Raw genomic sequence first — 26,972 nt, 5'->3', positions numbered from 1 at the left:
GAGTGGGTTGGTAACTCCTGCTGTTGACTTACAGTCCAGTCCTAGATCCTGGCTCCTGTAGCTCTGTGGTCCTGAGGCTCTGAAAATCTAGCCTTTCTCAGAAAAAGTAAACAGAGTAGGATTACAGCCTGAGTTCATTCCTCTTATTGTGGCTGTGTTTTAATCTTTAATGAGGGCAGCAATGTTGGCCCCACACGCACCCCACTGCACCCACTGCTTAAAAAGTTAAAAAGTTCTCCCTGCTAATCTCAGAGGTTTACCATATTAAAAGAGACTCATACCTTTGGACATGAGCAGAATGTCATCTAACGAAATGGCACAAGGCAAAATACCAGCAACTGAAAGTCCCCTGTGTAATTCAGACCACCCTCACTTAGATGTAAATTAAGGTAGAGAAGATTAACCTGACCTACAGTAAAAACACACCACAGATGGTTTAGGGGTTAGGTTGTTACGAGTAAGGTTAATTAATTTTTCAGGGGCACTAGAATATACTATTAAGCGTCCTGGAAGAAGTAATTTCATAAGAGTAATTTCCAGAAGGAGTGTACTCGTCTCACGTTGGTGAAAAATTTAGCTGCTGAAAGTACCGTAATTTCCTCCTTTTAAATAAAGCCTCCCCACCATGCTGGAAACCTGCTCATTTTGACCCGCTGTTTCTCATGTCCTCTGTACAACCACTATAAAAATTTTCATCTGTGAGTATGAAAATTATGTGATTGCTTCCCTGAGCTACCTTAGATGTAGATAAATGTTTGTGAAAGTCAGAAATCTTTATCTTTCTTTTTCAAAAGTACCATTTTAAGAACTTTTAGAGTAGCAACCTGAATACAACCTTAAATGAATACCATAAATTCAAGGATTGCTTTCATTTATTAACGAATGGTATTTAAAGAGATGTACTAATATATTCATGGATTCATGCATTCATGTATATTGTCCATATATTCAAACATTTAATAAGCTATTTATTATCGAGTCCCCACTATGGAACAAGGTTAAAAAATTAATCAGGCATGTTTCTGTATTTAAGGTAGGAATATTACTTCTGGCCAGATTTAATCAAATAGGCATCATGGAAGATGTGGAGGTGGAGCTGACTCTTGAAGTTCATCCCTGGGACATGGAAGAGAGAATGATAGTCATGGAGGAATCAACTTTCTAAGTATAGGTGCTGGGGACAGGGGTGGGTGATATGAAGGGCTCAGTGTGGCTGGAGTAGAGGGAACAAGGAGAGGAGTTGGTTTGCCAGGTAGAAATGTAGATGGATGTTGAGTCGTGGAAGGCCTTGAATGCCAGGTTATGAGCTTAGGCTTTGTTCCCGAGACACTGGCAGCCTTTCAATGATGTATAGCTGGGGAAAGACATGGTGAGATTTGTGCTTCAAGCCTGCAGTGCTGCTCAAACTGAAGTGTGCACCCACATCACCCAGGATCTTATTAAAGTGAAGATTCAGAACCAGTAATTCTGGAGTAGGGCCTGAGACCCTGCATGTTTAATAAGTCCCCAGGTGATGCTGCCACTGCTGGTCCATGAACCACACTTTGGGTAGCGAAGCTTTAGGGAAGGTTCCTGTCTCCCAGCAGGTTGGATTAGTGCAGGAGGAGACTAGAATCAAAGGAACCTGTTAGAAACCAACATACCTCATCCTGGCTAAACAGATCTGAATAGTTGTTTTTTTCCAAAATCAAGGCTTGATTTATTCACACATCTATACATTTGCTCATCAACAACTAACATACCTTATCCTGGCTGAACAGATCTGAAGAGCTATTTTTTTTAAAAGCAAGGCTTGCTTTATTGCATTCATGTATTTCATTGTGAGCACAAGTAATGGTCTCCTTTGCAGATAGAATGCTTACTGAGGCCAGTGAATTCTTAGGAGAATAAACATAGTTGTCTGTGACTAAATGCGGACTTCAGAAAGCATAAAGTAGATTTGGTCAAAATTCTGTCCCTGGGATTTGTCTATGGTCATCAAAAAGGCTAAAGGAAGTGGAAACTTATTTTGAATGTGAAAAGCAAATTTGTATCAGGAGAATTAGAGCTATAGGGTGTGGCAACAGTAGCCAAGACCCACCTTACTCAGCTGAAACCCACAATCCTCTTCCCTGTTGATACTGATGTTTGTTATCACATCGCTGCTTCTGTCTATGATCATTTTCCCTTCCTTGTGCTCCACCCTTCATCTCGGTAGTTTCATTTGAGTCTTAAAGTCCCTCTGATTTCACTCTTTCGTTTCTTCTAGAGCTTCTCAGAGTTTTTACCAAGGTTCAGTCATTTTAAAACTTTTAAACATTTGATTAAGTAAATAAATGCTCAAAAGTTTATTCAATTATGTAATTAAGAAATGCTCAACACCACATACCATGCATATCAATCAATACTTTTATGTCATATCAATACTTTTATGTTGTATTAAAATTAGAATGGATCACAGATGTAGTAACATTGTTACATGTTGCAGAAATTCTAAGCTCCATTTTAATTCAAACTTGTTAGATTATATTTCCTTTTTAGGTTTTATATATATATATTTTTTTTTTTGTTGTTGTTGTTGTTGTTGTTGTTGTTGTTTTTTTTTTTGAGATGAAGTCTAGCTCTGCTGCCCAGGCTGGAGTGCAGTGGCTCGATCTTGGCTCACTGCAACCTCCGCCTCCCAGGCTCAATTGATTCTTCTGCCTCAGCCTCCTGAGTAGTTGGGACTACATGGGTGTGCCACCATGCCCGGCTAATTTTTTGTATTTTTTTAGTGGAGATGGGGTTTCACCATGTTAACCAGGCTGGTCTTGAACTCCTGACCTCGTGATCTGCCTGCCTCAGCCTCCCAAAGTGCTGAGATTACAGGCGTGAGCCACGGTGCCCGGCCCTTTTTAGGTTATGTTTAACCTAAAGTATCTAACCACATGCTTAGACTTATGTGTTTTTAAATACACATTGTTTCTAAATTATATAAATAATCCTTGTAAATTCACCCAATAAGTTGTCACCACATACCTGTCACCTGCCAGGGTCTGAGTTCCAGAAACATTGGGCATGGTTTGCCCTTGCCTTCTGAATGCTTACCTGTTCATTGGCTGAGGGGATGGTCTAAAAGTCACATCCAGCTGAACCTTGGGGAAATATGCCTCAGCAATTTATCTAGAAACCTTAGAAATCCAAGCCATGTTTGGTATTGGGCAAGGAGAAGAGTGGACAGATGCAAGGAACATTTCTGAATGTCTTAGTCAGTTCAGGCTGCTGTAACAGACTACCATAGACTGAGTGTTTTCAACAATAAGCAGACATTTATTTCTCATAGTTCCAGAGGCTGGGAAGTCCAAGATCAAGGTGCTAAGAGATTCTGTGACTCAGGAGGGCCTTCTTCCTGTTTTGCAGATGGTGGCCTTCTTGCTGTATCCTCAAACAGCAGAGAAAGAGGGGGTTCTGGTCCCTTCCTCTTCATGTAAGGGTACAAATCCCATTATGAGGGACCCATTTAATGACTCATCTAACCCTGAGTACCTCCCAAAGGCCTCACCTCCAAATACCATCACATTGGGGATTAGGGCCTCAATATGAATGTTGGGAGGACACAAGCATTCAGTCTATAGCACTGAGGGTGATATGGTTTGGCTGTGTCCTCACCCAACTCTCACCTTAAATGGTAATCATCTCCACATGTCAAGGGTGGGGCCAGGTGGAGATAATTGAATCATGGGGGTGATTTCCCCCATACTGTTCTCTTGGTAGCGAATAAGTCTCACAAAATCTGATGGTTTCATAAATGAGAGTTCCTCTGCATACGTTCTCTTGCCTACTGCCATATAAGATGTCCCTTTGCTCTTCTTTCGCCTTCCGCCATAATTGTGAGGCCTCCCCAGCCATGTGGAACTGTGAGTCCGTTAAACCTCTTTCCTTTATAAATTACCCAGTCTTGGGTATGTCTTTATTAGCAGCATGAAAACAGACTAACACAGAGGGGCAAAGACAGGACTTGGCCTTGACTGGTCTTCAAGGTCTTAAGCCCATGTGACTATGAAGCATTACTGAAACTGCAAAGAAGAGGGACTCTATGGTGGAAAACTGTCTTCTGGAAAGTGCCAGCAGATTTTCCAGGTAGAGGATCCTATTGGCAGCCAGAAATGTGGGTCTGTATCTTCTACAAGAAGCGAGCAGAGCCATCAATATAGATCTGGAAGCTGTACTCAGAGGCAGGAATTAAGGTCATGTGATGGCTAATGAGTGAGAATGAATGAAGAGAAACAGATGGCAGATCACTGGGGGAAGTGCCCTCAGAGGGGCCAGAAGGAAATATCAGAATCAACAAAGGGAACTGGGAAGGCGTATGTAGGAGGTTGAATACTGACCCTCAAAGATTTCATGTCCAATTCCCTGAAACCTGTAAATGTTACCTTATATGGCAAAATGACTTTGCTGATATGATTGATTTATGGATCTTGAGATCAGGAGATTATCCTGGATTATCCAGGTGGGCCAAAAATGCAATATCATGTATCCTTTCAAGAGGGAGGCAAGAGAGAGATTGTGCACACACAGAAAAAAAGGCAGTGTGACCACGGCAGCAGAGATTGGAAGGATGCAGCCACAAACCAAGGAATCCTGGCAGCCATCAGAAACTGGGAGAGGCAGAAAATGGATTCTGCCCCAGAGCCTCCAAGGGAACACAACCCTGGTTTTGGCCCAGTGAAATTTTTTTTTTTTTTTTTGAGTTGGAGTCTCGCTCTGTCAGCTGGGGTGCATTGACACAATCTCAGCTCACTACAACCTCTGCCTTCCAGGTTCAATTGATTCTCCTGCCTCAGCTTTCTGAGTAGCTGAGATTACAGGCACGCACTACCACACTTGGCTAATTTTTGTATTTTTAGTAGAGACAGGGTTTCGCCATGTTGGCCAGAATGGTCTTGAACTCCTGACCTCAGGTGATCCGCCCGCCTCAGCTTCCCAAAGTGCTGGGATTAGAGGCATGAGCCACTGTGCCCGGCCCCAGTGAAATTTTTTTGGACTTCTGATTCCAGAGCTATAAGGGAATGAATGTGTTTTGTTTTAAGCCACTACGTTTGTGGTTGTTACAGCAGCCATAGGGAACGAATACAGCATGCTCACAGAACTAGATTGAAGGAGAGACTACAGGGAGAAACAGCTTGTGAGGAGCATGTGGCCAATGGGAAAGTATGCCACAGGGTGGGGAGGGGGATGTAGACCTCACAAGCAGGGGGGATGCAGGATAGACTGAAGGATCGAAGGTGTGAATCAGCTCTGGGAAGTGAAAGCAGTGGATATGGGTTCCTAGCTCTACAGATCAGTGTAGCAAAGGAAAGATGAGGTGATATTGGATGGTAGAATCTTGGAGGTTGCATATCTTGTTTTATAAAATAGGAATACAGCACATGTTAAAAAATATAAATAGCACAGAAAAGTGGAAAATTAAACTTAAAGTCTTCTTCCACCCTTGCTTCTTGCTGTGGTCCTCAGTCTGCTTTCCAGAGACAACCTACAATTTTTAGTGCATATTATCAGAAAGAATCTCGCAACTTGGCAAGTAAATCTGTATACATAATCCCCTGTTGATGAGCACTTGGAGTTTTCCAGACTTCTGTTTTTAAAAACAGTGTTGTAGTGAGTATCTAAGAACAATGTGTCTTGAAATATCTGGCCTATAAAGTCTTTATTAATGTATGATTGTACCTGTTTCCCTGCATCCTTTGCAACACTGAGCTTCGTCAAACCTTTTCATTTTTGCAATTCTGTTAGAGGAAAAACTACATTTCATTGGGACTTAGATTTCTGCAATTTTGAGTGATGGTGTGTATCGTTTAATATGTCTGCTGTCAATTTCTATCTCTTTTTCTGTTTCCGGCTTGCCCATTCTCATTCAACATTTACATACCTGTTGGAAATTGTGGTGCATTCAAATGAACAAATTCTGTACTCATAAACATGGGTAAATCTCACAAACATCATGTGAAGCGAAAGGAACCAGCACAGTAAGATTCCTGGATATAAAGTTCGAGGACCAGGCAGATCTCATTTCGGCATTTTGAATAGGCTAATGGTTATCCTTGGCAGCAGAGAAGGGACTGGAAAGGGGGTCCAGGAGTCCTGGACTCGGAAGTGTTTGCAGGGGTTGGTAATATTTTGTTTCTCATCCTGGTTATATGGGTGAGTTCGCTTTGTGAAAATTCATTGAGCTGGATACATAAGTTCTGTGCACTTCTCTTTGTGTATATTATACTTCCATTTATAAGAGAAAGGGAACTATTTTTTAAATATTTTTGAATGCTTAGAATGTGTCAGACACTGGATGAGTCAGAGGAGGCTCCTGTTCTCATGGTCTTAAATTTAGAATGAGATAAATACGTCAAATGTTTAGCGCAGTGCCTAGTGTGGAAAAGCACCCAATAAGTGTTAGCTGGGAGGATTTATTTAAGAGAGGGGAGAAACTGATCAGTGCATGTGGAGACCTAATGGGTGTGTGACATGGCTGGGAGGACACGTGTGATGAAACTGTGTGAAATGAGGCTGCAGAGTGAAACAGGAGCACATCAGCAGGACCTTGTAAGGGCCTAAGTGAAAGGAAATTTATCCTGAAAGTGACAAGGCTCCAGCAGAAGGTTTTAAGCAGGAAAATGGCATGGCCAGATGATGCTCAACATCCTTTCTAACCTGCTGCAGTTCTCCAGCTCCCCAAGTTCCAACTTACAGCCTGAAAACATACCTGCACATATATGATAGCAAGCCCCCCACTACAGTAGGGTTCTGCTGTGGTTCCATTCAGGGGTACCAGAAAGTGTTCCTGGGGGCCCCTCATTCCTGGGCCAGGCTAAACCCAGTCCCACTGTGGCTCTGTCATACCTTTCTTCACTGTTTAGCCTGAGGGCTGAGAAGAGATTGGCTTCTGGGGAAACTCAGTGTCTGTTGTTGAATGCACATGCCCAGGTACTAAGAGTTGGCTCCACCATGCTGCTCCCCACTCATGCAGAGCAACCATTGCTGGTTAGGTCCAGAAGGGGCATCAGAGAGTCCTATCCTGATCACAAAGCAAGTGAGTAGGGAAATGAGGGCTGGATGTCAGCACTTTAGGGCTCCTCCTTCTCTCCCATGTCCTTCCTATTGCAGTGCTAGAATTTCCATCCTATAGAGAAGGGGTTTAGGGACAACAACTCAACAGGGAAGGGAGCTTGAAGCTGTATTTGCATATAATTTATTTGATATTGAGGAACACCAGGTGTCTGCATTAAGGAATGAGATGCTGATGGAGAATCGTGGAGAAGGGGTGGCACTAAATCCTTCCCGAACTATCCTTCTGCTTCCCACCCTCAATGCAGCCGGAACCTTTTTTTCATTACTAACAAGCCCCGGCTCTGAGCTGCAGAACCAACAAAACCTTTGTCCTCAATTTAAATATTTAATGGTCACAAGGAGCGGCCATTAGAGAATGGAACAGAAACTAACCAGGTGCCTGGAAAGGATGGATTATGACGTGGCCCAAGTGCTGCCTTGCCCTCTGTTAATAATGCAGGAATCACTAGAATGCATGCTCGCTGGTTTCACCTGGGTCCTGTGTTCCCCTTCAGCTCCAGTGCCCTGCACAGGGAGCCAAAATAGTCTTGCTCCTTTTTCAGAGGCCCTGTGCTGGTAGGCTGGGTGGGAGGTTGGCAGAAGAGGGATGGTGAGGGCTGACTTGCTGCCAGAAGTTTAATGCTGTCCTCGTTCTGTTTTCAGGGGAGGCTCAGAAGCAAGAAGGAGATGAAAGTTGTGCTGCTGCTGAGGCGTTGACAGCGCCTGAGGATGCTGGGAGGCCCGCTGTCAACTCCCCAGCAAATCAGAGCCGCGGGAACCAATGCAAGCTCTTTCATCCTTCATTACCCCAGTTACCTTCTGAGGAAGAAGTAAACAGCCTTGGAAGGGAAATAATTAAACTGACAAAGGAACAGGCAGCTGCAGCACTGGAAGAGGTCAGAAGAGAGAGTCCCATAGAGGGTCAGAGGAGTGAGATAGGGCCAGCCCCGCCGGGCCTGGCCATCCACGGGGAGCTCCCTAAATCTCACCTGGACTCCTTCGAGGCCAGCCAGCCAGCAGCTGAAGCTTCCACACTGGAAGACAGCAAAGGTATCCCAGAGGGTGGAGGCATGAGGAGCACCATGAAAACCTGAAGGGGAGAGGGATCTGACACAATGACACATTGAAAGCCCCAGAGAGGGTCAAGAATGAAGCATCGGAACGGCGCGCCCACGTTGCCTTCTCCTCACACACCTCCGAGTCTGCAAGTGAGAAAACGCGCTGATCCTGTTGCAAACTGTGAATATTCTGATGATGCCAGTACAGTTTGATTTATTAAATGTAGGTCCTCAAGCTTCTCAGTGTCATCTCTTTTCTGCCAGAGAGTGCTACTGTGAACAGGGCCAGGCCCAGGAATCGTGTCCACCATATGGCTGGTTTTCAGCATCCGTCTTTCTGTCAGCTTTCGTTTTATCAGAGATAAGATGTTTTTGTATTAGCATTTAATGTTGTCAATCAAAATTATGGGAAGAGCTAGAAACTGATGGGGTTTTTAATCAGGTCCCCGTCTTGGTCAAGGTTAGGCAGCTGGAGAGGAAGGTGTAATTGAGCAGAACGTGTCCAGAGGACCCATGGCTGCACCCCATCAAGTCAGGGCCCGGTAGGACTGCCTGGCATGGGTGTGCTTGGCATTGTGCCCACAGCACTGCTGTCGTGGTGCAGACTGGCAGGTGGAAGGGGCCTTAAGCAGGCTGAGAAGTTCGGGCTTCTGGATTGAAATCCACGGGCCCTGTTGGGGCTTGTGTGCTGAGTGCCAGAGCTGGAGTTTTCTAGCTTGTAAATCTGGAGAATTAACTGATCTGAAGTGATTGGGAGGGGTGAGCATAAAAGCCGGAGAACAGGACTCCCAGTGGTGGTCTGATTTTTTGTGAGATGAGATGAGAGCTACCACCTGGAAATGCTCATTCTCTGCATTCAACCTGTCTCACATACAGGATTGTGTGGCCATTTCAGGTTTGGGAACGATCTACCTGCTGGGAGCCAGTCTAGTTTCCCACACCACCTGGAACTTCCAAACCCTTCACTCCTTCAACAGAATGTTGAGGCTGCCTCATTTGTGCCACCAAGTGTGGGAATCTTAAAGACCAGAAACAGAGCTCATGACCTTTTATGGGAAAGAGAGAGAAAAACAAAACAACTTCACAACAGCATGGCAAGGGGGGATGTGGAACCAAGGACATGATCCAGGGATGGGAAAGGAGGGCATGCTCAATCCTAGCTGGTTCTTTCCTTTCAGATAAAAATGAGCTTTTCTAGTTGGCATCCGGCACTACAGAAAACTAAAAGTCATCCAGTCATAGCTTTTTCCTTCCCTGGAAAGCCTGAGACTAGATCCCAAAGCTCAGAATGCCTCTGAGAACCAGAATCACTCCTTTGAGAGGCGCCTCTTGCAGGAAAAAGAGAGGCTCCCAGAGTGGTAGCCTCTCAGTGAAAATGCATCCTAAAAATTCAATGTTTATACGAGGCTCGTGACACTAAGATGTGACATCTGGACATGAGGGGCCAGCCACATGGATATATCCCACCCAGATTGCATCTCCAGGAATCACTCTGCTAGCAGAATGGGTGCCCCATCCCTTACTATGCTGCTCCTCCTCAAAGTGCAGCCCAGAAGGACCCAGGCCTTTGTCTGATGCACACTGGGTGGGCCTCCCACTACTTTAGTTGAAATGGGAGCATGCTGGAGTCAGCGTTCTGTTGCTTCTGGTGAGGACATCCCATTGACCCCGGCCACCGGGTCCAGTGTTCCATCCTTCCTTCTGTCCCAGCCTATCACCCTCCCCACCAGGCCCACCCCCACAACTTCTCCTCAAGGGAGGTTGCTCCCGCAGCTGGAGGGCTTGCACAGACCAGCAGTCACAGAAATCATTCTTCCTGCTGGACTGGGCCTTAACTGCCTGCAAATGTCCAGCACTACTGCATAGGATGCCAGAGCCGCTGAAGGAAAACACAGCCAAGTTTATAATAATAATAAAAGGAAAAATCTCAGCCTGCAGAACTCTGGTTTTGACCCACCGTCGGCCAGATGCACATCTTCAGGGCCTGTTAAGCACCTTCTGAAAAGCAGGGCTTGTAATAGACTCCAGCACATTCCATCAGAGTCAGGAAAACTACGGTGAGTCCCAGAGAATCTAGGGTGCAGGGCAGGGAGCAGGAGTCATAGGGAGTGATAACCTAAACTGTGTGTAGTCAGCTGGGAGGGTCTTATGTTATTAGGTGAAATGAGAGCCAGTAAGTTAGTTGATCCTGTCACAGATGTAACCATGATAACACCCCATAGATACTTGACACATGTGTCCTGCCCCTGCTTTCCCCCATCCAACATGGTTCTTCTGTTCCACAGACATTAAAGGGGTTTTCTGCAATTACTTACAGCTGTCTTTTGTCTTTTTTAGGATCATAGTTTAAGGTTGCAGCTTTCTGTCCCCTACTTCACTAGATAACCCTGCATCAGTCATGGTCCTCTCAGCTTCAAGCCACACTTAACAGAAACTTAAGCAGTAGGGAAATGAATTATGTTGTATAACAGGAACTTTGAAAGTAGGGCATTCCAGGGCTATATATTCAAGAAAGTTGTCAAGGTTCTAGGTTTCCATCTTCCTGCTCTTCCTGCTGTGTCAGCTGCTTTCTCATGATAACGAGGTGGCTGCAACAGCTCCAGATAACACCTGTTCAAAGGCAGAAGGAAGTTTCTCCCCACATACGTGTGTGTGTGTTTCAAGAGCGAGAAACCCAGTTCCTATCATATTTGATTGGTCAGAATGATCACCTGGGGCTTGTGGTTGCATGTGACCTTGTCACATGATGATGTCACATGACAATGTCTTAACCATTCCTTAGCAAGGGAGATGGTATTACCATGATCCGTTTAGGTTCACCAAGATTCACCCTTAAGAACTGAAGAAGGGCCCTGTCGCTAGACATTCAGACTCTAAAAGGCTGAACACCAAAACAGGATCATATCTTGGGATGTGTAAGAGAGTTGGGAATGGACAACCAATGGTGTTGTCTCTGAACCCCGTGTCTTTTTGTTGCTGCATAACAAGCCAGAAAATCATGTTTCTGATGAGTTTGGAGTTAAGGGGAGGGGCTATGGTTGTTTGCTCAGAAAAAGACCATCTCGTCCCCCCTCCCTGGCATCTTTCTGAGCTGTCCTGTTTTGTAGGTGGAATGTTCCCACCTTTGCCTGTTCAGACGTGTTTGTCCTTCCGTTATTTTTCCAGCTGGATTGCCAGCAGAATGCAGAGCAGTCTGGAGAAATGAAACAGAGCTGACAGGTCTCTTAATGAAAGCTTGTTTGCACACCCTGCCTTTCCTGTGATCGCTCTGTACCTGAGAGCCTTTAGGTATGGATTTTTACATGAGCGTTTGTCTTTCTTTTAATTAAGGCCTGTAGAAATGGATTGGTTTTTGTAAACCAGGCATTTCTCATCCCTCACTCTTGCTCTTCTTCTATCCACACCTTCTCTGCCCACCTTCCTCTCCCCTCCCCCTTCCTTCTCTTGCTCCCACAGCTATTCCCAAAGCCTCTCTAGCCGGGAGGCTCCTGATGGCCTCAGCTCAATGCCGGCTGGACCCTCCCCGCTTTTGGCAATCTAAAGCAAGCTAAATTAGTTTGCCCATCGTTGCTCCTCTTCTGTGACCTGCCTCCCAAACATGCACCACCATCACGATGCAAAGTGCTAGAAAAGGGCTCTACTATCAATTATTCACATGTTGGAGTAAATATTTGGATGTGTTATTCCTATTGGGAGCCTTTGCACCCTGGTTCACCATATGGCATGAAAAGTTCTGTCTCCTCTTTAAGGAATGACAAAGACCAGCTACTTACTCACTGAGGTGATCTTCTCTGTCTCTTTAAAATTACAACATGCCTTTGCCCCTGTTGGTTTTCACTCCAAAAAAATGGGGTGCCCTCTTGGCTTTGTTGTTTTCCCACAGCCTTGTGGATGACTTGGTACCCTACTTCTTTTTTTTTTTTTTTTTTTTTTTTTTTGAGAGTCTCACTCTGTCACCCAGGCTAGAGTGCAGTGGCATGATCTTGGCTCACTGCAACCTCCACGTCCCAAGTTCAAGCGATTCTCCTGCCTCAGCCTCCCGAGTAACTGGGACTACAGGCGTGCACCACCATGCCTGGCTAATTTTTGTATTTTTAGTAGAGACGGGGTTTCACTATGTTGACCAGGCTGGTCTCAAACTCCCAACCTCGTGATCTGCCTTCCTTGGCCTCCCAAAGTGCTGGGATTACAGGCGTGAGCCACTGCGCCCGGCCTGTACCCTACTTCTTTTTGAAAAAGAGAGCACCTTCTTCCTCTGCTCTCTGCTTTCATTCTGAAGCCTCCATTTAAAACACTCCTCCTCCTTAGCAATAGTGAGGGTCCCTTCAGGCTAGATAGGATGTCAAAAGGCCAAAGCATTGCCCCCAACACACTCCTTTAATGTATTCCCTTCTTTCCAGGTGTCTTCCTGAACAAAGAAAAATTTATAGATCAGAGAGATGCAAGTGGGAGCTCCGTAGTGAATCTAGTTAGAAATGAGAAGCAGAAAAAATAGGAAAGACCCGTCTCTCAATATTATGGTTGCTTCCCAAAACAAAACAAGTTGATACAGCATGAAGGCAATTTAAAATGATAGATATGGACATGCTGCCTTACATTTCATATCACCTCTTTACTAAATGAGAATTTTTTTGGATGCATAGGGAAAGTTTGCATAATATTGAAAAGTTTGACTTTCTGGTATCTATGTGAGCTCAGGAATATATCTGGGGATCTTAGCAGAGGCCAGTGGTAGCCTATTAAATCTAAAACAATTGGCTTTGTTTTTAAAACCGGCTGCTATTTTGTAGTTTCATTTAAAGAAAAAGTACCTTCTATTCATTTGCAGAACTTGCTTTATTGGATTCTATGGTCATTGTGTATCATAACTATATCTTTTTTGTTACCTGAAATAAAAATGTGGCAATTTTCCTGATAGAGATGATTAATTATCTTTATTGTTTGCTTCATATTCCACCCTCACCACAGGGCAAGCGGAGGCTGAGCATGACTTCTGGCATATTGCAGCAACTTATCAGTTGCAATCTGTCACCTAAAACTATTTGATCATATGGTAGTCATGAAAAATATGGAGAATGTAAAGATTTTATGCATTCAGTCAAAAAAAGGCAGATCTAAAATCAGTTGGTTTATTTCCTGCAGTCTTTCAAGTTGACCAAAGCACTCACTGATTTGCTCTATTTTCTTACGTTTTTAGTATTTCTGTATATATGCACTAAAAAGCCCCACTCAGAAAAAAAAATCAGTGCAATTCTGAGAAAAAGCTTATCCTAAACATCTAAAGATAGCATTTCTAATTATTGTCTACATTGTGTTTAAACTGTGCAAACTTGAGCATTATTCTCACTTTACCAGCTGTGTCTAGGTAGAGTCATTACATCAAACGCTTCTAATTTTACAAAAAGAAATCAAAACAAGCGTGTGTTTCAGTCCCAGTGACAAATGCAAACCCTGTGAGTCAAATAGGCAAACTGATTAGCAAGCTGGCTGGGAAGTCAAAACAGCAAATATAAGGAGATTAACAAAATAGATCTGTAAGATGAGAGGAGTAAAAATAGACTCCAGGGGCCAAGTGGGGTCCGGTGGGTGGCTTTGGTGGCACACATATGGTTCTGTGCCAGGAACCAGATGTCTGCCTTTATGGCCCACAATCTTCCCTTCATTCTAGGTTCCCTCCCCGCGAGAGATGGGATCGCAGAGTTCATGTCATTCAGTCTCTCAATGGATGCAGAAATCCTTCTCAGGAACTTCAGAGGTAGCAACTGTCCTTCCTTTGAATCCTGGTTGCATGATGCTCACTGCCTTACAAGGCAGCCCCATCTGTTTATTAGTAGGTAGCTGTTTTTTGGATCTTAGCCATTGTTATTAATTAGATACTTATTAGGTCCTTATTTGTTGTGCATGCTATGCTATGCACCTCTCGTGAATAACACTTGATTTAATCTTCAAAACAATCTGGTATGATGATCTTATTTTACCTGTGCTCAGAGAGGTTAAGTGACTTGTTCAGGTCACACAGTTTCTGAGTGTGGCAGAGCTGGGGTTCAAATGGGCCTTTCTACCTGAGTCTGACCTGTTAGCCATCATGCTATATGCATATCTTTGCCCTTACAATGAACTGTAAATTGTCCACCTATTATTTCCTTTTTTATTTTTCTTGTTTGTTTTTTGCTTTTTTGTCTTGGGGTTTTTCGTTTTGTTTCGTTTTGGTTTTTCGGCTCTGGAGGCCCATAGGATAGTTTATCCATCCCATTCCCAGAACAGAAATAGAGTGAGTCGGCCAGGGTGCCTCTTCAGCCCCCATCTACAGGGTCAAGGGTTGTGAAGAGCGAAACTAAGAACACAATGCAATTGACAAGAAGTGTCAGCCTCCTTCTGAAAAAAAAGGTCCACACCTCCCTTGATGGTCCTGAATTCACCATAATCGAGGCAGCAGAGTAGACAATGGGTGTTTGGCACCCATCCTCTCCATCCTGTGTCCCCGTGTAATAGCTGCCTTGTTGCAACTTGTAATTAGGGGGATATTTGAGATCAGGATCAAGAGATTTAGAGACACTGTTTGCTCATCCCCTTTCAGTGTCGATGAGTACAGTTCAAGTTAGTATTCAAACCAGTAAGAACCAACTGGTGGAGCAAAATCACCAGGCAGTAGCCTTTCTCTTCAGTTGTCACTTGGGTTCAAGGAAAGATTTTAAAATAACAAGTTAGTCCTAGTCAGAGGTAAAAATAACCCCTGGAGACAGGTTTCTGGCTGCGGTTCAGTTGGACGCACTGCCTTAGGAGTCTGGGAGAAATGGAAGCTGCCTCCCAGTAACCAGGGTGGAAAAGTCACAGCTAGGAAGTGAGGCTACCCTGGGAGGCTAAAAAGTTATTGCAAGTACGTTTATTCCATGAATGAAGGTGTATACACAAGACTGTTCTAGCCTGGGTATAGATTATAAGTTTCAAAAGAAAGCTGAACTCCCCACAAGCCTTCATCAAAATCAACTGCCTTTCCATCCCACTGCCTCCGTTTGCCTCTGGTTTTGGTCCTGCCAAATGTTAACAACATCACATTCCAACCCTACTCTTCTGTGCCTAGGCAAGATGCAGTCACCTGGCTTCCCTTGCACTGTCTCTGATATCTGGGAAATGGACCTAAGGCTGTACTCGGAGGCAGATGTGACAAGCTACCAGCCCAGGTGAGATGGAAGACCTCTTCCCCTCTCAGGCCAGAGGCTCCAGTGTCAGAATCATCCCGAGGCTTGTCGCAAATTAACTTTCTCTTCTCCCTTTAGATTCCACAGCTCTGGGATGTAGCCCAGGAAGCTGTATTTTTTTTTTAAACTTCCCTGAGAGATTCTGGTGATCTTCCTCTTGGAGTCACACTGAAGGGCAAGACAAGCAGTGGCTGACCATTGTTGCCAGCAGGGTTAGGGGGGTGGGGGCAGAAGATAAGGAGAAGTCCTGCAGGGATTTGGGAAGTATGTTTGCCACTTCCAAAAAAAAAAAAAAAAAAAGGAAAAAGAAAACAAAACAAAACAAAAGCTCAGCTTGGGAGAGAAGCCTAAAACAAACAAACAAAAAAGTAACCAAGACCCCGACGCAGTACTGAATTGCTGAATTTTTAATGTGTAACACAAAGGTTGCCAAACATTCCCCCAAAGGAGCAGCTCTCAGTGGGGTGGCCGTGGATGGGAAACAGCTGAAGACGCGGGGCAGTTGGCCTGGCTTCGGCTGCACGGGCTGGCTGGCCGCGGGAGCGGTGGTGGGTGGGGAGGGGTGGGGGGACTCGAGGCAACCCCCCAGAGCGGCCTCTGAGCGCCTAGGAGGAACCTGAAGGCGGGAAGGGGGAAGATCGTCAGGTCAAAGGCGGGGGTCTCCGGGCTTATGGGGTGGGGAAGGGGGTTCTGGGTGGAAAGGTACCTCAGGGAGCCTAGGGGGCTGTCAGCGTGGGCGGGGTGTTTCGGTACAAATGGAGGCCTTCAGACCTACTGAGTGGGGGGCTCCGAGGGTTGGGGCGGTCCTCAGGATGGAAGGATGGTGGGTCTCGGTATAGGGGAGACCTCTGGGTGGAGAGGGCTGCGGGGAGACTTCAGCAAAGGCGAAGGTGAGACCTCAGAGTGGAGGGTGTCTGTTGGAGCAGAGGAGAAGCTCAAAGGCAGAGGGGGGCCTCGGGGGTCCCTGGCCGCCGCCGGGTGAGGGTCGCGCTCAGGCGGCCTTGCACTCGCTCTCGCGCCGCCGCTTCTTGCGCTCTGAGTGCTCCCGCGCCTGGCGCTCCCAGAGCCCGGGCCCGCACACGCCCACCACGCAGCAGGCCAGCCGCCGGCCCGCGTTCCCGTTCTCCACGCTGGCCTGGTTGCCGCCGCGGCCCAGGTCGTCCTCGCCAGCGTGGACGACCACGGCCCGGCCCACGATGGAGTGCGGGCCCGCGAGCGAGGCGGCCAGGCCGGCGCGGTACTTCCAGAGGCTGCCGTCGCGCACCGCGAAGTTGCCGAAGTCTCCCGGGTGCCGCGGGTGCGGCACGGCCAGCGGGTTGTAGTGGGGCCCGGTGGACTCGCAGCCCTGGCTCAGGTCCCCGAACTGGTGCACGTGGATGGCGCGGCTGGAGCTGTTCGGCTCGGTCGGGAAGCCCTCCAGGGCGAAGAAGGCGTCGAGCTTGGCGCGGGGCGCGAGCTGCCGGAAGAGGACGACGCCGGTCACCCGGGGCTGCGTGGCGTCCAGCGTGGCCGACGGCTGTACCTGGCAGGCGGCGTGGAGCGCGCCGTCGTCGTCCCGCCGCTGCATGACCTCCTGCCAGATCTCCGTGACCTTGGCGTACATGTCTCGGATCCACTCCGCCGAGTCAGAGTTGGGCTCCACCGAGTCCTCGCCCGTCCAGGCGTCCGAGGCACCGGCTGCCAGGAGCAGGCAGGAACACAGTAGCGCCAGCATGGCTGGAGTCGGGCACCTGCGGGACGCCCCCGCGGAGGTGGGGGCAGAGTGAGGCTTAGTCACTTGAAACATAGAATCTCAGGGACCCCATTATCGCAGAACCAACCCCCCAGTCCCCAGTGGGCTTCCTGGCCCAGTGGGCATGCCTTCATGTGGCAAACGTTTGTCTAGGGCCTGCTGTGTGCCGGGCACTGTGTTAGGTGCTGTGGCGGTCAAGACCGGTGAGACCCACTCTGAAGAAACCCACAGGGATCTGAGTCACAAATGATCATGGTCCTCTCCAGTCCCACCTCCATAGCGTGGAGGGGGTCTCAGGGAGCGTGAGGGGTGTCTCATGGCCCTTCCAGACCACCTCCCTCATCTCCCCGCCTGGTCTCCTGTTACCCTCTTCCTCCATCCTCCCCCACAGACATCCCTAAGGCTTCTGTCCGTGACTTCTGGGGCTTTGCATGTGCTACGCCTTCTCCCTGAAGTGCCTTCTCCCTGTTCTCTGCCACACTCAGTAGACCTGGAGCTTCTTGAAGACAGAAACTCAGTTTTATTCATGGGCATCCCCAGCACCTGGGCCCACACCTGTCAATAGGAAACATATAATATGTGATTTTGCATAAGGAGTTCAGTGAGGGACAGACTTGGCATCCAATCATTCCAGCACAATCCTACGATTGAAGATGGGGCCTGTGCTGGAGAAGGACAGAGGAGGCAGTACCCATCTCCCTAGGAGCTCTGGGAAGGCTTCTCAGAGGTGGTGACTTTTGAACTGGGTTCCACAAGATGGGTAGGAGTTTTCCAGCCAAGTTGGGTAGGAAGGCCATCTCAGCAGGTAGTGCAGTGGAAGTTTTTAAGAAGAAAAGTGGGTGATGAGATAGTCTTTAGTTCCTTAAGTCCTACACGTAAAAGGATGTGGGTTGGACTTTGGGATGAAAAGGAAAGGGGAGGAAGAATGGGAGTAGCCTAGAGACAGAGAAGCAGAAATAGAAAGAGTGAGATGAGTTAGGGGGCGTTGTAGTAACCCAAGCAGGAAATGAAGGCTTTTACCAAAGTGCAGGCGGGGCACACAGAGGAGACATGGGTTTAAGAGACACACCAGGCAGCACTGGCAGGATGGAAGATGAAGGCACAGTGCAGATGACCACGGTTCCCAGCAGGAGAGACTGAGTGGAGGGAGGGTGTTCTGGAGAAGCAGGGAGAGAGGATGAGTTCAGCTGGAGTGTCTTGAGGGTGAGATGCTGGCGGGTGCCTAGGTGGGGAGACAGGTGGGCAGACAGTTGGAAACTTGGGTCTGGCACTTAGAAGAGGAGATGAAGCTGGCAGGGGTTCTTAGTGTTGACTGCACATCAGATGTCTGGTTTTTAAAAATCAGATGCCCAGGCCCCACCCCAAGAGATTCTGATTCTGTGAGAAAGAAAGGAGAGAAGAAAGAAAGAGAAAGAGAAAGAGAGAGAGAGGAAGGAATGGAAAGAAAAAGGAAAGAAAGAGAAAGAGAGAGAGGAAGGAAGGGAAAGAAAAAGGAAAGAAAGAAAGAGAGAGAGGAAGGAAGGGAAAGAAAGAGGAAAGAAAGGAAAGAAAGAAAAGAAAAGAAAGAAGAAACTTCCATCAAAGATTCTGGGGCCCAGCCAGGAATTATAAAGTCAGGTACAGATTTGAATCCCAATTCCAACCTATACTAACTGTAACCGTGACTTCATGGGGTTACTGATGCTTAGCATCAGGTTCCTTACCTGTAGAATAAAGCCAGCCATACCACCAAGGTATTTGCAGAGGGATTGATGCTGCCTCCAAAGAACTGCTTTGAAGGTCAACTGCATTTCCAGCACCAAACTGGGTGCCATTTAAAAAACTCCAAGATTGAGTAGATATGCTTTATATAACCATTTCAGAAAGGCAATTTAGTGTGGTGATTAAAGGGATGGATTCCGGAACTCACCTCATGAATCTAAAGCCTGACTCTGCCACTTAGTCTAAGGGTTAGCTGTTATTATTTTTATTGCTGAGTAGCAGAGTAAATGCTGGACTGCAGACTGTACGCTGCCTCATCCCCTGTGAACCTGTTTTCTCATCTGCAAATAGGGGTACTAATACAGACTTACCTTAGAGGCTTGCTGCGAGGCTTAAAAGAGATGATTAGAATTGCTAAAACTTATTGAACACAGGTGCCAGACACTATTATAAGTACTGTGCGTGGGTTAATTCACTGCATCCTCACAAGAACATTATTCAGTAAGTGTTACCCCCATTCTAAAGTGTGGGAAACTGAGGCACAGAGAGGCGTGTGTCCTGCGCAAGGTGACATGTTCACTAAGGAGCTGAAGGCAGGATTTGAAAGTGTGTGTCTGCTCCAAGCCCAAGGTTTAGGCACCACACTGCACATCTCTCATCTAGGGCACTTAGCACAGAGCCCAGTACATAGAAAGTTCCCAGTAAATGGCAGCTCTTAGCTATCAGAGAGAAGCTGCTGGTAGAGATTTTAAGGACCATTAGCTAAGAGATGCTATGGACACTGTGAGAGGAGGGTCCCCTTGAAAGCCTCCAAGAAGAAGTATCCAGAAAGAGGGAGAAGCAGAGAAAGCGATGTTCAAGGACTCACCTAAATGACATGGCCCAATGTGGTACTGCTACCCCAAAGCCCCAGGGAGTAGGCAGGAAAGTGGGGTAACTCTCCTGCCAGACCTGGACATGAAGTTCCCCATGATCAAAGACACCTTCCTCCTAAGACAGCCCTGCCACTCAGAAGGGCTCTGCTGCTTACAAAGTTCTCCCTAAAAGCACAGAGCAAAACCAGATTGTTTTGGGTGTGTCAGTGAGCTTTCTTTCTCAAGAATCCTTGGGAAATAAACATTTTAAGGAGATGTTTCTCTCTGAAACCAAAAGAAGAGCCGGGCATGGTGGCTTATGCCTGTAATCTCACCCCTTTGGGAGGCTGAGACAGGAGAATCATTTGAGTACAGGAGTATGAGACCAACTGGTAGAGACCCACATCTCTACCAAAAAAAAAAAAAATAGCTGGGTTTGGTGGCATGTGCCTGTAGTCCCAGTTACTCAGGAGGCTGAGGTAGGAGGATCGCTTGAGCCCAGGAGGTGGAGGCTGCAGTGAGTTGTGATAGTGATCGTGCCACTACATTCCAGCCTGGGTTCTGGGTGACAGAATGAGACCATGTCTCAAAAAAAAAAAAAAAAAAAAGAAAAAGGAAAAGAAGAGGAGGAGGAAGAAAAGGGGGAAAGAAAATTCTCCCTCAAACCCAGGTAAACTCTGACTTCTTGTTTCTTAAGCCTTTGACACCTTTTCCCCTCGGGACCAACTTCATTCTTCTCCCACAGCCTCCTGCTCAGTTTGAGCTGTGAATGACCAAGTGCCTTTTTAAGGGCCTCCTTTGTACATGGATCTGGAAGGGAGGACAGTGTTATCAAAGAAAGAGGACAAGGGCCCTTATCCTGAACCAAATGGAGGCACCAAGTCTTTATCTCCTTCCTGGGTCTGTATCTGGGAAGAACCTGCCCCTCTTGAGCCTTGGATGTGTTTCATCCCTCAGCAATCTCCTAGAAGGAGCTCTTGCTGGGAGCCTGAGCTGGCCAGGGCCTCTCTGCTTTCCTAAGGAGGTGGCTTTTTAGAGTACCTGCTGTCCCATAAGTGGCTCCCGACACCAAAGCCATGCAACATCTAGAAACGCCCCCTTTCTCGTCACTCCAGATTCCTTTTTCCTAACACTAAAATCCTCTTGGACTGGTCTTTGCAGATCCACAGGAGGAACAGTTTCTTCCTACCCTCCTTGCCTTCCTCTCCCCTCACTCCACCTCCCCACTAATCCCTCAGAGCAGCCAGGGAAAGTACATTTCCTTCCCAAGAAGATGATCCAATTTGTTCCCAAGAAGAGGCCCATTGCCCCAACCCAGCTTCAGACTCAATAAGCACACTCCGAGAAGAACAAAATGAACCTCAACTTAGCACCCACCTTTCCAACTCCTCCAAGAGAGCTTTCTCTCCTGAAAAGAGAGCTGCACCCAGCCGGCCCAGGAACTCAGGCTGTCCCTGGAGCCTGGGCTGTTAGCACGAGTGCAGGAGGCCAGCCCAGAGGAGTGGTCAGCATGAGGGAGCCAGTCATTGGGCCAGTTCAGGGAGGAAAAGCAGGCCAGACCGCCCCGGATTGGGTTGTAGAATTGCTTCGCCTCCACCTCCTCCTGCTCTGTCCCCACCTCCCCTGCCCCTCCCATTTCTGGGTTTTTGGGCCAAGGATTCCATTCCACGACTTCACCGGCTTGTAGCCAGTGACCTTCAGCACACAGCAGGGGAATAAAAATGAGAAAGAAAATCGCCTGTTTGGAGAGGTGTACAATGACCTCTTTATTGAGAGGCCCTTTGCTTTTCTCTAAGTCAATAACTTATTGACTTATTTTTGCTGCATGGAAATGGACACCTTGCAAATGTGCGTGGCGTTTGCTCCAGAGCTGTGCTGTCATACCTATGAGAGCAGAGCAGCGGGTGGGTCGTGATGACACGCTCAGGCTGCAGAGTCCCAGCCTTGTCACTTCCTATCTGTGTACGCCTGGAGCAGCTGCACCACTCCCTGCACCTCCTTTTCATCATCTGTAAAATGGGGGTGTGAGGCTGTCCACCCCCCACGCCCACCGTGAAGATTCAATGAGATCATCACTCGCCCAGTGACAACACAGTGGCTGGCACTAGCCGCACTCATAAATAATCATCATTGTCATTGTCGTTACTGTTATTATTTAAAAAATGTGTTGTCTGGGAGAACTAGGAGTGTTTCCCTCCGGATGTCTGTCCTTTTTATGCTGCCATGAACTTTTCTCAATCATAGCAGCCCTTTCCAAAAATAGAAGCTCTTCTTTCCCAGAAAAGCCCATGTGGGAAAAACCAGGCAGCCTGCTTGCTGGCCTGCCCGTCCTCCTGCATTCCTGCAACAAATGTTTATTGGGTGCTCATCCCTTCCAGTCACCATGCTGTGTGCCGGGCACCCACAGCTGCATGAGTCACCTTGGGGGTTCATACTCTGGAGACAGAGACAGCAACGTCAGTAAATGCATCCAGTACAGAGTGGGGAGCACAGCGACAGAGAATGAACGGGGCCTCGTGAGGTCCCAAACACCTGTTTTGGTGGCAGGAAAGCTTATAAAAAACCTAAATCTCTGGACCCCACCCCAGGCTGGGTGAATTAGTTACCAGCAGGAGCTTCCTAGAATAATCTTGGAAAAACTCAAACTAATGATCTTTATCCAGGGACAGGCATTCTGCGAGATAAGAGGGAGACTTCCCAGAACTCAGAGACTCCAGTCCTTCCACCCTACTGTCCTTCCTTCTGGTCTGCTGAGAACTCAGGCACCAGTAGCTCAGTCTTGCACCTCTGCATTCAGTTGGTAGGCGTAGCTGTCCTCGACTAATGAGTTTTCAGAGTTCCCCATGCCACCCACCACCCCACCCCCACCCTGCAACAGTCTAGTTGCTTATTGTGAATCTTTCATCCCATTTTTAAAACATTTAATTTTCATTCAGTTCTTGAAATCGTAATTATATACATTCATAGCTACTATTTTAAATGGCACTTTCTTCACTTGGCCTAATTTTATTTCTTTTAAGGTCCAAGAAAGCACATCTCCATTTTGGTATTCTAGGACTGATGCTAGAGCCTAGATTTACTTTCATTTTGATGGCATTCTAGAGGAAATCTGCCTTTTTCTTGCCACCACCGCCACCCTCCCCATCATGACAACATTCATTCCCTCTTCCTTTGGTAACAGCATCCCAATTTCCTTTCTGAGAAACCACTATACTTTCAATCCAGCAGGTGGTGTTGACTTCATCTCCTGCTCCAGAGGTAGCTTGTGGCTTAGGTATGATAAATCATACTATTGCACTGGTTCACGGATGAGATCCACCTTCAGAGCCAATGAGATGCAATGCCACTTTCACTGGGACTGTTGAAAGAGTTGCATCCTCTCTTTCTTACTGGACTTGAAACTGGAGAAAAAAGGCTGGATTTATTGCAGCCATCATGCTTCACTAAGGAAGAAGCTGTCTGAGGATAAGGCCAATGCAGAAGGCAGTGGAATAAAAGTAGAGTGAGAGCTCAGTGCAGTGGTATGCGCATGTGTAGTCCCAGCTGCTAGGGAGGCTAAGGCAGGAAGGTTGCTTGAGCCCAGGAATTCAAGGCTATAGTGTGCTATGATCACTTCTTCTATGAATAGCCACTGCACTCCAGCCTGGGCAATGTAGCAAGACCCTGCCTCTAAAACAAAAAATGGTAGAGTGAAATCTGAACCCACTAGCATGGGTTCAGATGCTCTGTTTTCATTATGAGTCAATACATTCTCATTTTGCTTAAGGTGTTTGGGTTGAGTTTTCTGAAGTTGCAGCTGAACACTTTATGAAGCACTTTCTCATATAGTATCCTATTTAATGCTTGCAATACTTTTTGTGGGGTAGATATTAATTTGGCAACTTTGTTTATAAGAAAATAAGGTCCAGTAAGAAAAGGTCATGGACCCCAGGTTGGAGAGGTAGAAAATGGCAAAGTCAAGATTCAACCCTAGGACTTTGATTCCTAAGCTTGGATTCTTAATCATTATGCTTTACTACCACCTAACCTAATGACAAGATGAAAACAAAGTTAGAAACAAGTAACAGAGGAGTCAGAGGAGTTCACATTTCACAGTGATCTCTGTAACATCAGTGATTGCCATGCAAGCGAGACACTGAACCATTGACCTCTTATTCTTTTCACATTTGTTAATGTATAATACACTGGAAAGTCAAATGAGCATTGTCAAGCACCAGTTTTAGGAAGTGCATTGAAAAGCACTTTTCCTACCCACGTGGAAGAGCTCTCTCCTAGAGAACTTCGTACATTTCATACAGGAATGCCAGTTGTAAATAGCTTCCTTTTCATGTGTTCAGAAAACTGATAGACTTAAATTCCACCAGGAAATAGAGTGGTTACCCTGAGGAGAAAATTTTTGAAAACAATTAAGGTTTCAGGTTAACCTCCCTAGAAAGCCAGGTTTTGTGTGATCACTGTTTACCCAACCAGATTACTTCAAACGTGCCTGAAAAAACTAACAGTATGTTTTGCCTGCTCAGGGTTCTCCCAGAAGTCCCCCGGGGAATTAAAGTAAAACCACGGAACTGCATAGTACAATCTTGAATCTTATAATTTTATCTAGAAACAACTGGTTAGCAGGAAAAAGTGGATCCTCACTGGCAGGGTGGGCAGGGAGAAAAGAAGCATCATTCTTATTATGAATAGGAATAAAATAATGGACCAGACGCAGTGGCTCCCACCTGCAATTGCAGCAATTTGGGAAGCTGAAGCAGGAAGATTACTTGAGGCAAGACCAGCCTAGGCACCATACGAGACCCCCGTCTCTACAAAACATTTAAAAAAATTAACCAGGTGTGGTGGCACATGCTTGTGGTCCAAACTACTCAGGAGGCTGAGGTGGGAGGATAGCTTGAGCTCAGGAGGTTGAGGTTGCCATAAACTATGATTGTGCCACTGCACTCCAGCCTGGGTGACAGAGCAAGACCCTGTCTCAAATAAAAGAAATAAAATAATCATGTCTAACATTTAATAAGTGCCTCTGCTGTACCAGGAATGGGCACCCTTCATGTGCACCTCTTCATTTGTATTATTAGTGCTGTTCCTCAGTGAAGAGGGGAGATTGCATGCTGTTCTATGCCCCATTCTGGCATGTTTGCTTTCACTGTTGACATGTCAACCCTCCTCTTTAAATGTTGGAACAATGTGTATGAAGGAGAAGGTAATGAAAACCAGTCAGAACCAGTAATTTTTCAACTAATTACACATGACGCCGCATGAAGAGAATAACCAATAGCAGAATACAGAAGAAATGCCTTTCCTGATCAGAAGGTGAGTGTGTGTAAAATATTCCCTTAGGAAAACACCAGAGTTAAATCCCTCCACACTGAGTTCTTCATGAACTCTGACTCTCCCTCCAGTTCTACTCCCTGCCTCATGCCTGTGAGAAAACTTGGGCCAATTCTGGTATGCCATAGGGAAACAAGATAGCCTGGCTCAGGCACACCCAGGGATGCCAATAATAATAATAATAATAAAAGAGCAGTGTCATAACTTAAAAGCAAATCCAATTTAATGCTTATTTCCTCAAAATAATGTCATGGTACACTCTACTTGGGGGGAAAAAAGGAGACTTTCCCAGCTTATTTTCTAATTATATTTATTTAACAAACATTCAGTGGGCTCAACAGCCATATGTGCCCCAATTCTTACTCTCTCCTACCCAGGAAGCCAAAAAGCTCGACATTTGCTTTCCCAGAATCTCTTTCATCTGGCATTGGTCATGTGATCCAGCACATAGTCCATGAGACATAACCTGATGTGCCTTTGGGAAAAGCTTTTTCTTTCTTTATAAAAGGCAGAAATGGCTGGTGTTTTTCCCCTTTCCTTCGCCTAAAATGTGGGTGTGATGTCTGGCAACATGGTAGCTACTTTGGATCCATGCAATGACAAGAATGAGAACATAAGGCCAACATGCCCAGGATGGTAAAAGGGAAAGATGGAAAGAACCTCGGTCCTCAAAGACCTCACTGAACACCTTAACCAACACCTGCACAGCTCTAATCTTCTTGTAATAGAAGAAAATCAGCCTCAACACATTCTACTATTAGTGGGTTTCTGTTACTAGCAGCCAAACTTACGCCCAGCTGATGCAATTATGTGTCAGACCCTATACTGGGCACCATGACTATGAAGAGATGGAAATCACAGCCTTAATTCAAGGGGCTCATAGTCTATTTGGAGAGACATATGTGCAAGGGACCGTAGAATCCTCCCAGTGTCATACTCATATTTTACAGGTGGAAACCAAGATCTAATTGATTATTCCAGTGTCATCCCCATTAGATGCAGAGGAAGAACTTGAAGCCTTCAGGCTGCTGACCTTCAATCTCACCAGTTCCAAGGCTCCATTGACCATCTCTTCACCTGTCCCCCTGCTTACCCCGTCACACACACACCCTGCAATTTCACCATGAGGAAGAAGTACTGTCCCCACTCTGAAAGCCAGCTTGGCCCAGCCCCTTTCCTCCACACTCCCAGAATGAACAAACTAATAGAAAAGATGGGCAGAAGATCTCCAAGGAGCTGTGTAAAATGCACAAACATTGCCATTGCCACTGCCACATGTAGAAAATAGAATCTAAGGACAGAGGTGAGACAGACTACTCTTGGAATTTTAGAAAATTGATGTTAGAAGGAAACATAGAGGGAAGAGAGATCCTCTTGACTAAGAGTTTATTTTAGAAAAAATATTAGGAATTCTAAATGCTAACAGGGCTGACAGGATTCAAAAAGAAGCCTCAGATCCAAGATCCAAGGCCTAGGGAAGAAAATAGGGCGGCAGCCATGTGTCTCACTCAGAAATGAATCCAGGATGGTTCTGGCCAATCTTCAGGGATGATTTTAAATGAAGTGGGTCATAGCTTCCATCACAGTCCCCAAACCACCATCACTCACCAGGGTCACCTAAAGAGGAGCAGCTACAGGAGAACCAGCATCTGGAAGATTAGAAGATTCTGTTTATAGCTGTAGTAGTATATTTTGAATTTCACTTCACAGAATATTGGAGCAATCATACAAAGCAGCCCACCTCCTCATAGTGTTCCTGGGCCATGGCCCAGCTGTGCAGACTCCATCTTGCCCTTCTAGAGAAAACAGAGGGAATGCGGTTGAGTCTTAAGACATCCTCTGCACAGTGGTGATATACTACAGATATAGCATCCTTCAATCTAAAAGCTCCAAAATCTAAAATTTTTTGAGCACCAACATGAGAAAATAACACCTTTGCTTTCTGATGGTTCAACATATATGAACTTTGTTTCATGCACAAAATTATTTTTTAAATTGTATAAAATTAGCTTCATGCTATGTGTTTTAGGTATACATA

At 46.2% G+C, this 26,972-nt stretch overlaps 2 protein-coding genes across 6 annotated transcripts in view; one reads left to right on the top strand and one right to left on the bottom strand.

Moving 5' to 3' along the window:
* Window positions 1-8,355, top strand: part of CCDC149 (coiled-coil domain containing 149) — a 104,989-nt gene extending 96,634 nt beyond the window's left edge. For all 4 annotated transcript variants that reach the window (XM_024246356.3, XM_054553783.2, XM_063723341.1 and 1 more), the window contains one exon: window positions 7,726-8,355. In XM_024246356.3, coding sequence (XP_024102124.1) covers window positions 7,726-8,156 — 431 coding nt within the window. In that variant the 3' untranslated portion in view covers window positions 8,157-8,355. The remainder of the gene's footprint in view (window positions 1-7,725) is intronic.
* Window positions 8,356-15,708: 7,353 nt separating this feature from the next.
* SOD3 (superoxide dismutase 3) lies at window positions 15,709-21,098 on the bottom strand. 2 transcript variants are annotated; one of them, XM_009239848.4, is made up of 3 exons: window positions 20,984-21,098; window positions 17,418-17,606; window positions 15,709-17,049 (listed from the first exon to the last, which is right to left on the bottom strand). In XM_009239848.4, the coding sequence occupies exons 2-3, from the start codon at window positions 17,444-17,446 to the stop codon at window positions 16,311-16,313; spliced, it is 768 nt and encodes a 255-aa protein (XP_009238123.4). In that variant the 5' UTR covers window positions 17,447-17,606; window positions 20,984-21,098; the 3' UTR covers window positions 15,709-16,310. The 2 variants fall into 2 exon arrangements, with proteins under 2 accessions (XP_009238123.4, XP_002814684.4); XM_002814638.6 differs by lacking the exon at window positions 17,418-17,606.
* Window positions 21,099-26,972: the final 5,874 nt, after the last annotated feature.

Source organism: Pongo abelii, chromosome 3 (assembly GCF_028885655.2).
Source record: "Pongo abelii isolate AG06213 chromosome 3, NHGRI_mPonAbe1-v2.0_pri, whole genome shotgun sequence".
In the NCBI taxonomy this organism is placed as follows: Eukaryota; Metazoa; Chordata; class Mammalia; order Primates; family Hominidae; genus Pongo; species Pongo abelii.
This window is presented reverse-complemented; position numbering and strand designations above follow the sequence as displayed.

Bases quoted from the DNA above. Each gene is read 5' to 3' on its own strand.
- SOD3 (XM_009239848.4), bottom strand. From the start codon at position 17,446: ATGTCTGTGGGGGAGGATGGAGGAAGAGG. The intron at 17,050-17,417 runs GTAACAGGAGAC...GGCGTCCCGCAG, and splicing joins GGGGAGGATGGAGGAAGAGG to GTGCCCGACTCCAGCCATGC.